At 34.1% G+C, this 13,520-nt stretch overlaps 1 protein-coding gene across 1 annotated transcript; it reads left to right on the forward strand.

Annotated features, from left to right (window-relative positions):
* Positions 2,792-4,075, forward strand: LOC109847208. The gene has a single exon (XM_020416451.1). It carries the CDS (start codon positions 2,792-2,794, stop codon positions 4,073-4,075), a length of 1,284 nt encoding a protein of 427 aa, XP_020272040.1.

Consider the following 13,520-nt stretch of genomic DNA (forward strand, 5'->3'; position numbering starts at 1 on the left):
AAGTCGACCTGTCAGCTTATCTTAGAGTAAGACGAAAAAGATATTGTAAAAGCTATTATTTCGCATGTAAAAAAGTTGTATTTCACAAATTCAAAAATTAAACTGAAATCTTAAACAAACCGGAAAATATTGAGAAATTGGAAAGTTTTAAAATAAAAGCAGAATCTGAAAAAAGGACTTGAGAAATCGGAAAATGAAAATTAAAGTGAAATGTTCAAAGAAGTTTGAGAAATAGGGACGTTCGGATGACTAAGCAAAAGCAAAACAAGTAAACTACTGTCGAAGTGAAAAAATGTTTGAGAAATGGGAAAGTTTTAAAATTCAAATGAAATGTCTAAAGAGTTTGAGAAATTGGAATGTTTTAAAAAATTTGAGAAAACATAAAGCTTGACAAATGTAAACATGTGAAAATGGTATTTGAAAATTTGGTAAAAGTTATATTTTTTATTTAAACTGCTGAAGTAATTTCAAAATGAGTAAAAATTTAATATTAAAGTGAAATGTTAAAGAACAATGAGAAATTAAATAAACTTGAAAAATGTAAACACAAAAAAATGGTATTTGAAAATTAATTGAAAGTCATTTTTATCATATAAACCATTCACTTCAAAGAAAATGGAAAGTTTTAAAATAAAGTTATATGTGAAAAAAGATTGAGAAATTTTAAAGTTCGAAAATTAAAGTAAAAACTCTAGAAAAACTGTAAAGTTTAAAGAACTAGGCGAAATGGAAAATAGGTCAACTTACATCAAAGTGAGAAAAAATATTCAAAATGTTGTACGATTGTGCAACTTGAAAAAAGGTTTGAACGATTTTAAAGTCTGAAAATTAAAGTTAAATCTGAAGAATGTTTAAGAAATTCAGAAGATATGAAAACTTTAAGTTTGAAAAATATAACCGTGAGAATATGGAACTTGAAAATATGGTGAAAGCTATTTTGTAATATCAGCCCTTTAAAATCTTTCAAAAATGGAAAATTTTAAAATTAAATATAAAAGTCAAAAATGTTTGAGAAATTGGTAAGCAAGAAACAAAATAGTTTGATAAAAATGGGGCAGTTCTGATGGCGTAAGTTAGTGGGCGATCTATGCTTTGCTAACTTGCACCACTGCCGAGTTTTCATGGTGAGGAAGAAGAAGAACAGTGGGAAGAAGATCTTCAGCATTGGTCTTCGTGCTTCTAATTCTAGTTTGCTCTCTCCTGTGGAGCTCTCTGATTTGAGATCTGATGAGAATGATGAAGAGTTTTCTTCTAGTATAATGGGTTCCACTAGTCCAAAGGGTGAGAAAAAGAAGAAGACCATGGCGGAAATCTTTGAATCTTGTGGATCTCAAAGTGAAGCTCAAAAGAATGGAGTTTGGGTGAGAAATCTTAATAATTCCCCTTTCTCTTTAAATGGAGCTGGAAGTTCATCAAGAGTATTTTGGGCTGATGATCTGGATCTAGAGATTGCTTCGAATGTATCAATCCCTCTGGATCAGATCCAAAATCGAATGATGGTTCTGATGCTATGCCATTGATTTCAAATTTAAACACTAATAGAAATACTATTCCGTTTATTACTGTTGATAATCATGAACACGTTATTAGTGCTGATCATGATAGATCTAAGGGAATGATAGATGGAAACTCTGCTTCGACTCAAAATCTGTCTACTAATAGAAGCTGGGCGAGTTTCTTTGCTGACAACAGGAAAATAGGTAGTGGTCTGGATCTGAGCTTCATTCCATCTTGTTCTAAAGATGTAGTAACTTTTAATGAAGAAGAATGGTTAGAGGGAGCATTTATTTGGTAATTTTCCCTTGTGGGTCAAGTGATGGGTCTGAATGTTAAATATAAAGCTATGGAAAATTATGTTAGCAGAGTTTGGGCACCTTTGGCTATGCCTGATATAAGTCTCCTTAAAGCTGGTGTGTTTCTCTTCAAATTCAAGAATAAAGAGGAAATGAATGATATCCTTTTAAATGGTCCATGGTTTTTTGGATCAAGACCTATCTTGTTGAAACTTTGGTCAGTTGTTAAAGGTTTTAAAAAGATTAATGAGTGTAAATATCCTATGTGGATTCAGTTCCCTGCTTTGAGATTAAATCTTTGGAATACAAAGGGGATTAGCAAGATAGCAAGTGCCATTGGACGTCCTATTGCCACAGATAAACTCACTGCCAACAGGCAGAGATTGGCATATGCTAGGGTTTTAATTGAAGTTGACTTGCCTTCTACACTACCAGACTCTATTTCTATTCAAGGTCCTGATGGTTTACAATATGCTCAGAAAGTGATATATGAATTCAAATCAAGATGGTGTGAATATTGTAAGAATGTTGGACATGACACTAAATTTTGTAAAAAAACATCCTACAGTACAGATGTGGATTCCAAAACAAAAAGAAGTTGTAAATCAAGCTGGTCAAGGAAATAAAAAGGCTAGTAATACTCTGGAAAATTCAAAAGATTTGAACTCTGAAAATATGGGAAGTGGTGTGATACCTGTTTCAGCTCAAATATCTTCAAAAGATGGCTTGGTACAAAACAGTTCTTCTGTGCATGCTGTGCATGTCCAGTCTCCTGTTCTTTTGAGAAATAATGACAAGAATCCTATTCAAAGTGAAGTGCATGTTATGCATGCCCAATCTCCTGATCCTGTGATTATTAGTGGCAAGGACCCCAATCAAAGACCTTGGATCCAAGTTCAAGGGAGTAAAAGCAAAGGACCAGCAAATATTTTTTCTCCTCTTTTGAACTTGACTAGTGAATTGGATCCCTCTAATATAGACAGAGGGGGTCTACCAAGATGAACCTTTCCTTTTGGAATGTTAGGGGATTAAATAAATCTCCTAAACAACATCTAGTTAAGCAACACATTCATCAATACCATATATCTTTTGTTGCTCTACTGGAAACCAAAATTAAGGAAGGGAAACTGCCTGAAATAGTTAAAAGAATTGCAGCCAACTGGAGATGGTTCTCAAATGCAAACAGTACATGCACTGCTAGGATTTTGATGCTATGGGATCCTAATATTCTGGATTTACAAATTTCTGGTTTCTCAGCCCAACATATCACTTGCAAAGTTTGTTCTACTGATGGAAGGGTGGACTGTTATATCTCTTCAATTTATGGTTTTAATCATATGGAAATGAGAAAAGAGCTTTGGTTAGATTTGTACCAGATCCATCAAGTGATTGGTAACTCACATTGGCTTCTTAGTGGAGATTTTAATGCAGTGCTGGGAAATGAAGAAAAATTAGGTGGTGTTATGCTTACAGATGCTGATATCTTGGACTTTAGATCATTCACAGAGGATTGTCAGCTTTCCCACTTAAAAACATTGGGATGTTTCTACACTTGGAACAATAAACAGGACTCTGCCACTAGAGTCTGGAGTAGATTGGATAGATCCCTTGTTAATGATTCTTGGATCCAGATTTTTAATTCCAGTCATGTTGAGTACTTACTCCCAAGCTTCTCAGATCATTCTACATGCCTTATATCTATATATGATGAAGAAATCAGAGGTAAAAAGCCATTTAAGTTCTATAAAATATGGATCAATCATTCCAGTTTCCTTCCTACTGTTTCTTCAGTTTGGCAATCTCACATTGGAGGGTATAAAATGTTCTCTGTAAACTCAAAGCTCAAACTTTTGAAAGGTGCATTAGAGAACCTCAATCAGGTGCACTTCTACAATATCTGTGATCAGGTGAATAAAGCTAGGCTGGAGGTGGAGGATATTCAAAAAAAGATACAAAATGATCCCCTCAACCCAGTCCTCATCAGTCAAGAAAAATGCAGTATTTCCTCCTATAACAAACTCCTGAATTGTGAATTGTCCTTCTTCCAACAAAAAGCTAAAATTGCTTGGAGCTTACAAGGGGATAGGTCCACCAGCTATTTCCACTCTGTCATCAAATCTAATAGACACCACAAAAGAATCATGGTTCTCTACAACAGCTCTGGTGAAAGGATTACTGAGGCTGATAATATTGCAAATGAGTTAACTTCTTTTTTCAAGAACGTCATGGGTACTGCAGTTGTAACAAGTAAGTTGCTTAGCTGCTCCTGTTTCCAAAGATGAGATATTGTCTGAATGATGTCCAAGCAAGTTGCTTAGCTGCTCCTGTTTCCAAAGATGAGATAAGAAATGCAGTTTTCTCCTTGTCTGACAATAAAAGCCCAGGCCCTGATGGTTTCAGTGCTTCCTTCTACAAGTCTACTTGGCAAATTATTGAAGAGGAGGTTACAAATGCCATTGAAGAATTTTTTAAATCTGGAAAGCTTTTGGGTGCAATAAATGCTACATCAATTACCCTAATACCCAAGGTAAACTGTCCTAAATCCCCTTCAGATTTCAGGCCAATTTCATGTTGTAATTGTATCTACAAGTTCATTTCAAAGATTCTTACCAACAGAATCAAACATATACTTGGTTGTCTCATAAATGAAGCTCAGTGTGCTTTTGTTAAAGGAAGGCAGATCTCAAATAATATTTTGCTAGCACATGAGCTTGTCAAGAATTATGGTAGGAAGACTATTTCTCCAAGGACTATGCTGAATATTGAGCCTTCGATACTATCAGTTGGAGTTTCTTGGAGGATATGTTAAATGGACTTGGTTTTCCAAAAAAGATGATAACATGGATCATGGCATGCATAACCTCTCCAAAGTACTCTATTTCTCTTAATGGTACACTTTATGGATATTTTAAAGGGGAAAGAGGTCTAAGGCAAGGAGACCCCCTCTCCCCCTACTTGTTTATCCTTGGCATGGAGTATCTTTCTAGGAGCCTTGATAAATTGAAGCAAGATAGTTCATACAAGTTTCATCCAAAATGTGGAAAATTAAAAATTACACATTTGATCTTTGCCGATGACTTGTTATTGTTCAGGACTTGAGCTCTATAAAGTGTCTGCAACAATGTTTATCAAATTTCAGTGTCATCTCTGGTCTTGAAGCAAATCAAAGCAAATGTTCAATTTATTTTGGGGGAATTGATGAATCTATCAAAGCTTCTATTCAAAATTTCTTGGGGTTCCCTGAAGGTACCTTGCCTATAAGATACTTAGGAGTTCCACTTATATGCAAAAGACTTTCGTATGTTGATTGTTCTCCTCTTATCAATAAAATTTCAAACCAATTTCAAAACTGGTGGAATCATAGAAAGCTCTCTTATGCGGGTAGATTGCAAATTATAAAGAGTGTTATCTTAGGCACTCAAGTATTCTGGACTTCATGCTATGTCTTACCAGTTAAGGTGTTAAAGAGAATTGATGAGCTTTGTAGGAACTTTCTGTGGGGTAGAACAGATCAAGTGCTCAGACCTCCATTGGTTTCTTGGGACAAAGTTTGCACTGGTAAAATATATGGTGGTTTAGGCATATTTTCTGCAATTGCTTGGAACATGGCTGCAGTTCTGAAAACTTTATGGTCCATTCATGAAAACAAAGAGTCTATGTGGATCAAATGGGTGCATGGTAACTATATTAGAAATGGAGATGTGTGGAATGTAGAAAGCAAGAGGAATGACTCCTGGTTATGGAAACAGCTTCTAAAAACCAGGAACAAAGCCATCTCAGTTTGTGGAGGAATTGATAATTTGAAGAGTGTGATTAGCTCCTGTAGCAAGAACTCCAAAATACACACTTCGGGCCTGTATAATGCCCCTTCTCCAGTATCTACAAAAATTCTCTGGCATGACACAGTTTGGGAGAACTGGAATTACCCCAAACACAATTTTGTGTTCTAGTTAGCAATCCAAGACAAGCTTCTTACTCAAGACAAACTTCAAAGCAGATGAATTATTCCATCTAATTGCTGCAGCCTATGCTCAGGTACCAATTCGGAAAATAGAAATCATCTTTTTTTCTCTTGTTCCTTCTCTCAAGAAGTCTGGAATAGGATTACAAATTGGCTTCAATTCAAATGGAGAACCTGTGATTGGAATTTGCTTATAAACTGGTATTGCAACAGATTGAAGGGGAGGGGTTTCAAAAAAAGATTTAAAAGAATGACTTTGTCCACTTCAGTCTATTGTATTTGGAAAGATAGAAATGAGAGAATTTTCAAGCAAATGTGTAGAGCTCCAGAAGTGCTGATCAAAGAAATTAAGGTGGAGTTGTTAACCATTTCTCTAAACAACTCTAGCCCTCCTGAGCTCAAAGACTGGCTGATTTCATTATAGGGATAGTGTGCTACAGTTAGTTTTTTGTATTTTCAGGTTTCTGTCTTCAAAATGTAAATAGATATCTCAAATAGAGAGATGTGATGTACATAAACTTTACAATTGGTTTTAATGAATACAAAATTTTTCATTGACCAAAAAAAAGAAACAAAATAGTGGAAAAAAAAGAAAAAAAAAGGTTTTCCAAAAATATAAACATGTAAAAGTATGAAAAAGATCGACAATTTTGGGGAATTCAATTCATTATTATAACCATCGACAATTTTTCAAAGAAAATGGATAGTTTAAAATAGAAGTTAAATGTCAAAAAGATTAACAATTGGAAAGTATGAAAACTTGAAGAAGCTTTTGGAAATTAGGTTATTTGAAAATGAAAGTGAATCGTCCAAAAAATTGTAAAGTTTACACAGCTAAGTGAAATGCAAAACAAGTTAACCTGTCAACATTTGTCAGAGTGAAAAATAAAGATTATAAAAACTTGGAAAGATAGGGAAATTAAGCAAAAGCAATACAAGTCTAACTCACATCAGTTTAAGAAATTGGAAAGTTAAAAATTTAAAGTGAAATCTCAAAAATGTTTGAGAAATTGGAAAGTTATGAAAACATGAAAGTTTGAGAAATTAAAGGGAAATGTCAAAAGAGGTTGAGAAATTGAAAAGTTTTAAAAACTAGAAAAAAGATCGAGAACATGGAAAGTTTGACAAATGTAAACGTCTAAAAATGGTGTTTCAAAATTAGATGGATGTTGCTTTTTTATTTAAACCGCTTAAAATTTTCGAAATGGTAAAATTTTAAATTAAAGCAAAATGTTAAGAAAGTTTGAGAAGTTAGTAAACTTGAAAGGTTTGAAAAAATGTAAACATGTAAAAATGGTATTTGAAAACTATGTGAAAGTCATTTTATCATATAAACTGTTGTAAACTTTTCAAAGAAAACATAAACTTCTAAATATAAGTAAAATATGAAAAATGTTTGAGAAATTGGAAAGGTTGAGCAATTGGGAAGTTTGAAAATTAAAGTGAAATGTCCATAAAAACTGTAAAGTTTGGAGAACTAGATAGAAACATGAAACAAGTCAACTTATACCAAAGTGAGAAAAAATATTTAAAAAGTTGTAAAGTTATGATAACTTGAGAAAAGTTTGAGAAATTTTAAAGTTTGAAAATAAAAGTGAAATCTCAAGAATGTTTGCAAAAAATTGGAAAATTGTGACAGCTTGAAAGTTTTACAAATTAAAGAGAAATGTCAAAGGAGTTTGAGAAATTGGAAATTTTTTAAAACAAGAAAGTTTAAAGTGAAAGTTATTTTATTATTTAAACTATTAAAAATCTTCCAAAATTGAAAATTTTAAATTTAAAGTGAGCTGTCAAAGAACGTTTAGAAATTGGTAAGCTTGACAAAAAATGAGAAAAAAATGTCAGATTTGAAAAAAATGTAAACATGTAAAAAGGTATTTGAAATTTTTGGGGAACTCATTTAATTGTTTTAACGGATGACAACTTTTCAAAGAATATGTATAGTTTAAAAAAGAAGTTAAATGTCAAAAAAGTATGAGAAATTGAATTGAAAACTTGAAGAAGGCTTTAGAAATTGGGACATTTGAAATTGGAAGTGAAATGTCCAAAAATTGAAAAGTTTAGAGAACTAAGTGAAACGCAAAACAAGTCAACCACTCAACTTATGTTAGAGTGAAAAAAAGTACTTGTAAAAACTATTATTTTCTAAGTACTTGTATTTCGCAAAATCGAAAATTAAAGTGAAATCTTAAATAAAGTGGAAACTTTTTAAGGAATTGGTAAGTTGGAAAATAGAAGTGATATATCAAAAAAAATTTGAAACATTGGAAAGTTTGATAATTAAAGTGAAATCTTAAAAAAAAGTTTGAGAAATAGGAAAGTTAGTATAACTAAGCGAATGCAAAACAAAGCTAATGTCAAGGTGAAAAAAAATTCACAAATTGAAAAGTTTGAAAATTAAAATGAAATCTTTAAAGAGTTTGAGAAATAAAAGTGAAATGTCAAAAGAGTTTGAGAAAATGGAAAGTTCGAAAAATGTAAATGTCTGAAAATGGTATAGTAAAATTCGTTGGATGTTTTTTTAATTAAAACTGCTGAAAAAATTTCGACATAGGAAATTTTAAATTTTAAGTGAAATGTCACAAAAAGTTTGACAAATTGGTAAGCATGAAAAATTGAACGGTTGGGCAAATTGTAAACATGTGAAAATGTTATTTAAAAATTATGTGACAGTCATTTTGTCATATAAATCATTGACAAGTTTTTAAAAAATTCCAAAAAAATTTTGAGAACTTGAAAAAATTTTGAAAAATTAAAAGGTTTAGATCAATGTAAACATGTGAAATGATATCTGAAAAATTAATAGAAGTGGTTTTATTACATAAACCATAGATAACTTTTCAAAGAAATTTGAAAGTTTTAAAATAGAAGTCAAATGTAGGAAAAAAAAGTTCAAAAAATTGGCAAGTTTGAAAACACAAAGAAAGTTTGAGAAATTGAGTAAAGTTTTTAAAATATAAGTGAAATGTCATAAAAGTTTGTAAGTGTGGAGAGTAAATGAAATGCAAAACAAGCCAACTTGTCAACTTAAGTCAAAGTGAAAAAAATATTAAAACAAGTTTGAGAAACTGGAATGTTTGACAATTACAGTAATATCTTCAAACAAGGTTGGGAAATAAAAGTTTGAACAAAAGTGAAATCTTTAAAAAATTTTGAGAAATAGAAAACTTTGGAGAACTAAGTTAAAGCCAAAAAAAAGTTTTGAGAAATTGGAAAGTCTAGATATTGAAGTGAAATCTCAAAAAGAGTTTGAGAACTTGGAATGCTTGGATAGCTAAGCGAACCAACTTGTGTCGAATCCTAAAAAAGTTTGATAAATTAAAAAGTTATGAAAACAGGAAAGTTTGAGAAATTAAAAGGAAAAGTCAAAGAAGTTTGTGAAATTGGAAATTTTTGAAAACTTGAAAAAAGTTTCAGAAAATAGAAAGTTTGAAAAATGTAAATGTTAGAAAATGGTATTTGAAAATTTGGTGGAAGTTATTTTATTATTTAAACCGGTGTATATCTTTTCAAAATTGGAAAATTCTAAAATTTAAATGAAATGTCAAAAAAGTTTGAGAAATTGGTAAACTTGATAAAAAAATAAAAATGAAAGAAGTGAAAATGGTATCTGAACATTTAGGAGAATTCATTTCATTATTTAAACAGTTGACAACTTTTCAAAGAAAATGGAAAGTTAAAATTAGTGTTAAAGAATAAACTCAAACACAGTCAAGGCAATATTAAATGAGAAGTTGAAGGGGCAGTCGTTTGGAGTTCCCTATAATAAGTTATGACAGATTTTAACGGTCGTTTGGAGTTCCCTATAATAAGTTATGACAGATTTTAACGAAGAGTCAGAATTAAGTACTGTTGTTTAGAATTCTGTTTTAAGAGTGATTTTAACGAAGAGTCAGAATTAAGTACTGTTGTTTAGAATTCTGTTTTAAGAGTCTATTAATAGAGTTGTATTCTGTTAATAAAATGAAAAGAGAGTGTGCGAAGTGAGAAGAGAAGAAAAAATATATGTTTAAGAATTAATCAAAAGGAAAGTTGTGTTCTAGTTCCTCTTCCTTAAAAGCAATCTGTTTTTATCAAATTGGTATCAGAGCTATGGTGAATTCAGGGAGTACATCGTTGGGGCAGATACCGCTGCCACGACTCATCAAGTCGAACTATGATAATTGGAGTATTCAAATGCGTGCGTTGCTCGGTGCGCAAGACGCATGGTAAGTAGTCGAAGTCGGGTATGAAGAGCCGACAACAACAGTTAATCAGACGGCGAATCAGATAAAGGCGTTGAAAGAAACGCGTATGAAAGACAAGACCGCTCTCTATTTATTATTCCAAACGGTGGATGAGTCGGGTTTCGAGAAAATTGTTGGTGCGGCAACTTCGAAGGAAGCGTTGGACATTTTACAAAAGGTCTTCAAGGGCGCTGACCGAGTTAAACAAGTGCGGCTTCAAACTCTTCGAGGGGAGTTGGAGGCGATGAAAATGAAGGAGTCAAAAGGAATATCCGACTACATCACACGTGTGGAAACAGTGGTGAATCAACTCAAACGCAACGGAGAAACCCTAACCGATGCAAGGGTTGTGGAGAAGATTATGCGGTCATTAACCGAGAATTTCGAGAATGTTGTATGCGCAATTGAAGAGTCGAGGAAATTGGAAGATATGACCGTCGATGATCTTGCTGGTTCTCTTGAGGCGCATGAACGGAAGAAGAAACAAGAGCCGCTCGAGGAGGCCTTACAAAGCTAAGGCAACTATCAAGGAGGACAAGGCGATGTACGCGCAACAAAACCATGGAAGGGGACGTGGTCGTGGTTTTGGTCGTGGTGGAGGCCGCGGACGTGTAAACAATTCCTAAGAAAAGGGCGAGCCGAGCCAACAGAATTGGCGTGGTTGAGGACGTGGTCGTGGGAGAGGCGACCGGTCAAATTGTTCAAATGCCGAGTGCCACAACTGCGGCAAGTATGGGCACTACGCAAAAGAGTGCTATTCTGAGAAAAAAGTGGAAGAAAACGTGAATCTAGTCGCGGAAGAGAAGACAAGAGACGACGGTGTTCGCATGATGGCCTACAAAGACACTACTCCCGACATCGACACGGTGTGGTATCTCGATACCGGCGCTAGTAATCACATGTGCGGATACAAACACCTCTTTGTGGAGATGCAAAAGATAGAGGATGGGCATGTGTTATTTGGAGACATGTCGAAGGTTCGAGTCAAGGGCCGATGTAAAATCTGTTTTCTTCAAAAAGATGGTAAAGAAGGGTCGATTGAGAATGTCTATTATGTGACTGACTTGAAGAGTAACATCCTTAGCATGGGACAACTATTGGAGAAGGGATATTTGGTTTTCATAAAAGACCGGATGTTGCACTTGAAGGACAAAAAAGGTCGGTTGCTTGCACATGTGGAGATGGCCAAGAATCGAATGTTCAAACTCAACTTGAGAAACGTGCAGGAAAGGTGTTTGCAAATCAACATGGAGGATGTAGAGAAAGAGGAGATCAGCGAAAAGCATCGGGCGGAGATTAAGTTGATTAGGGTTGAACTCGAAGAAAAAGTTGTAAGGATCGAATCGTCGGAAGAAGAGGGTCGTAGAGCTTTGGCGGTTAGAGAGAGATTGGAAGGTGATATTAGGGTTTCAAAGGATGAGGTTTGCATGTTGAAGGGCAAAGAAGAAGGGTTGTTGAGTGTCGAGATTATTGAGTTAGAGGAGAAGAAAGAGTTTTGAGTTGAAGATTCGAGTTGTTACCTTGGAGTTGGAAGAATCGAAGAAGAAGATAGGAGATTTCACGAGAGAAGAATAAGGCTTTAAAGGAGAAAGCTGAGCAAGAGATGGAGATTCTTGAATTGAAGAGAGAGGTAGAAAAGCTTCAAGTGAATGTGCTAGAGCTTGAGAAGACATGTGGAGATTATAGTGAACAGAACACCCGATTGCTTAGTAAAAACGATGTAATCAAGAAAGAGGTTGGTGTGTTGGAGGAGGAGGCTGAAGCAAAGATTGGGGAGCTTAAGATGAAGTAGGATGGTTTGAGTTCAAAGATCAGAGAGATTTCAATGGAGAAGGATAAGTTTGAAAATGTAAAAACGAAGCAAGATGTGGATATTGTTAGATTGAAGAAAGAAGTAGAAAACCTCAACTTACATATTTCAGATCTTGAGAAGAAGAGCATTCAGCTTCAAGATGAGAGAGATACATTTGAGAGGGAATTAGGTGTTCGAAGAGAGGAATGGAAAAGTTTTTTATCGCAAGTTCATAAGTTAAAGAAGAGTAAAGATGAGTATCTGAAAGAGCTCGAGGAGCTCAGCGCATCAATGGATGCTCTTGTCCTAGAGAAAGAAAAGGAGAAGTCTCTCATGATGAAGATGAAAGATTCTGAGGTGGTTTCCGATAAAGTTCTCTCGCTGCTGAAGACTACCACAGAGGCTGTACATGGAGGTGAAAATGCTCAAGAGAATGGCTTTGTCGATGATGATGATGATGACAGGATTCGTCCATTCGCAAAGATGGAGAGGATTAAAGGAGCTTTTAAGAGCAGAGGAGAGAAGTTTGAAGGGATGAATAGAGAGATTGAGGTCTTGAAGAACAAGAAGCAGCCAATAGTGACATTGTCAATATGTGAGGCAGAATATGTGGCAGCATCTTGGTGTGTGTGCCATGCAATATGGCTAAGAAATTTGCTATACGAGCTAAAACTCTAGCAACACGAGGCAACCGAAAAACGAGTCGACAATAAATTGGCAATTGAGTTGGCAAAGAATCTGGTGCACCATGAGAGGAGTAAGCATATAGATGTTCGTTTTTATTTTATTCGGGAACATGTGAAGGAAGGTAATGTGCGAACGAGTCACGTTGCGAGTCAGGACCAAGTGGCGGATATCATTACGAAGCCGCTACCAACAATGTTATTTGAAAATTGTAAGATAATGATTGGAATGAAGGACTGAAAATGTTTGCGTTTAAGGGAGGAATTTGTTAAAGAATAAACTCAAACACAGTAAAGGCGATATTAAATGAGAAGTTGAAGGGGCAGTCGTTTGGAGTTCCCTATAATAAGTCATGACAGATTTTAACGAAGAGTCAGGATTAAGTATTGTTGTTTAGAATTCTGTTTTAAGAGTCTATTAATAGAGTTGTATTCTGTTAAGATAATGAAAAGAGAGTGTGTGAAGTGAGAAGAGAAGAAAAAAATATATGTTTAAGAATTAATCAGAAGGAAAGTTGTGTTCTTGTTCCTCTTCCTTAAAAGCAATCAGAAGGAAAGTTGTGTTCTTGTTCCTCTTCCTTAAAAGCAATCTGTTTTTATCAATTAGAAGTTAGTTGTCACAAAGTTTGAGGAACTGGGACGTTTCCAATCTGTTTTTATCAATTAGAAGTTAGTTGTCACAAAGTTTGAGGAACTGGGACGTTTTAAAATTAAAGTGAAATGAGAAAAAAAATTGTGAAGCTGAGGACTAGTTGATATGCAAATCAAGTCAACTTGTCAACTTATGTCAAAGTGGATAAAATGGTATTGAACAAAGTTTAAGAAATGGAAATTTTGAAAATTAAAGTGAAGTCTTTAAAAATTGACAAAAGTTTTAAATTGGAAACGTTGAAACTTAAAAGTAAAATTTTTAAAAGAAGGTTGAGAAAATAGAAAGTTTGACTTTGAAATAAAGTGAATCCTTAATAATAGTTTGAGAAATAGAAAACTTTAGAGAACTAATCGGAAAAATAAAAGCCAACTTATGTCCAAATGAAAAAGAATTTTGAGTATACAAAATTTTGA

The sequence above is a fragment of the Asparagus officinalis genome, chromosome 7, assembly GCF_001876935.1.
Source record: "Asparagus officinalis chromosome 7, Aspof.V1, whole genome shotgun sequence".
Classification (NCBI taxonomy): Eukaryota; Viridiplantae; Streptophyta; class Magnoliopsida; order Asparagales; family Asparagaceae; genus Asparagus; species Asparagus officinalis.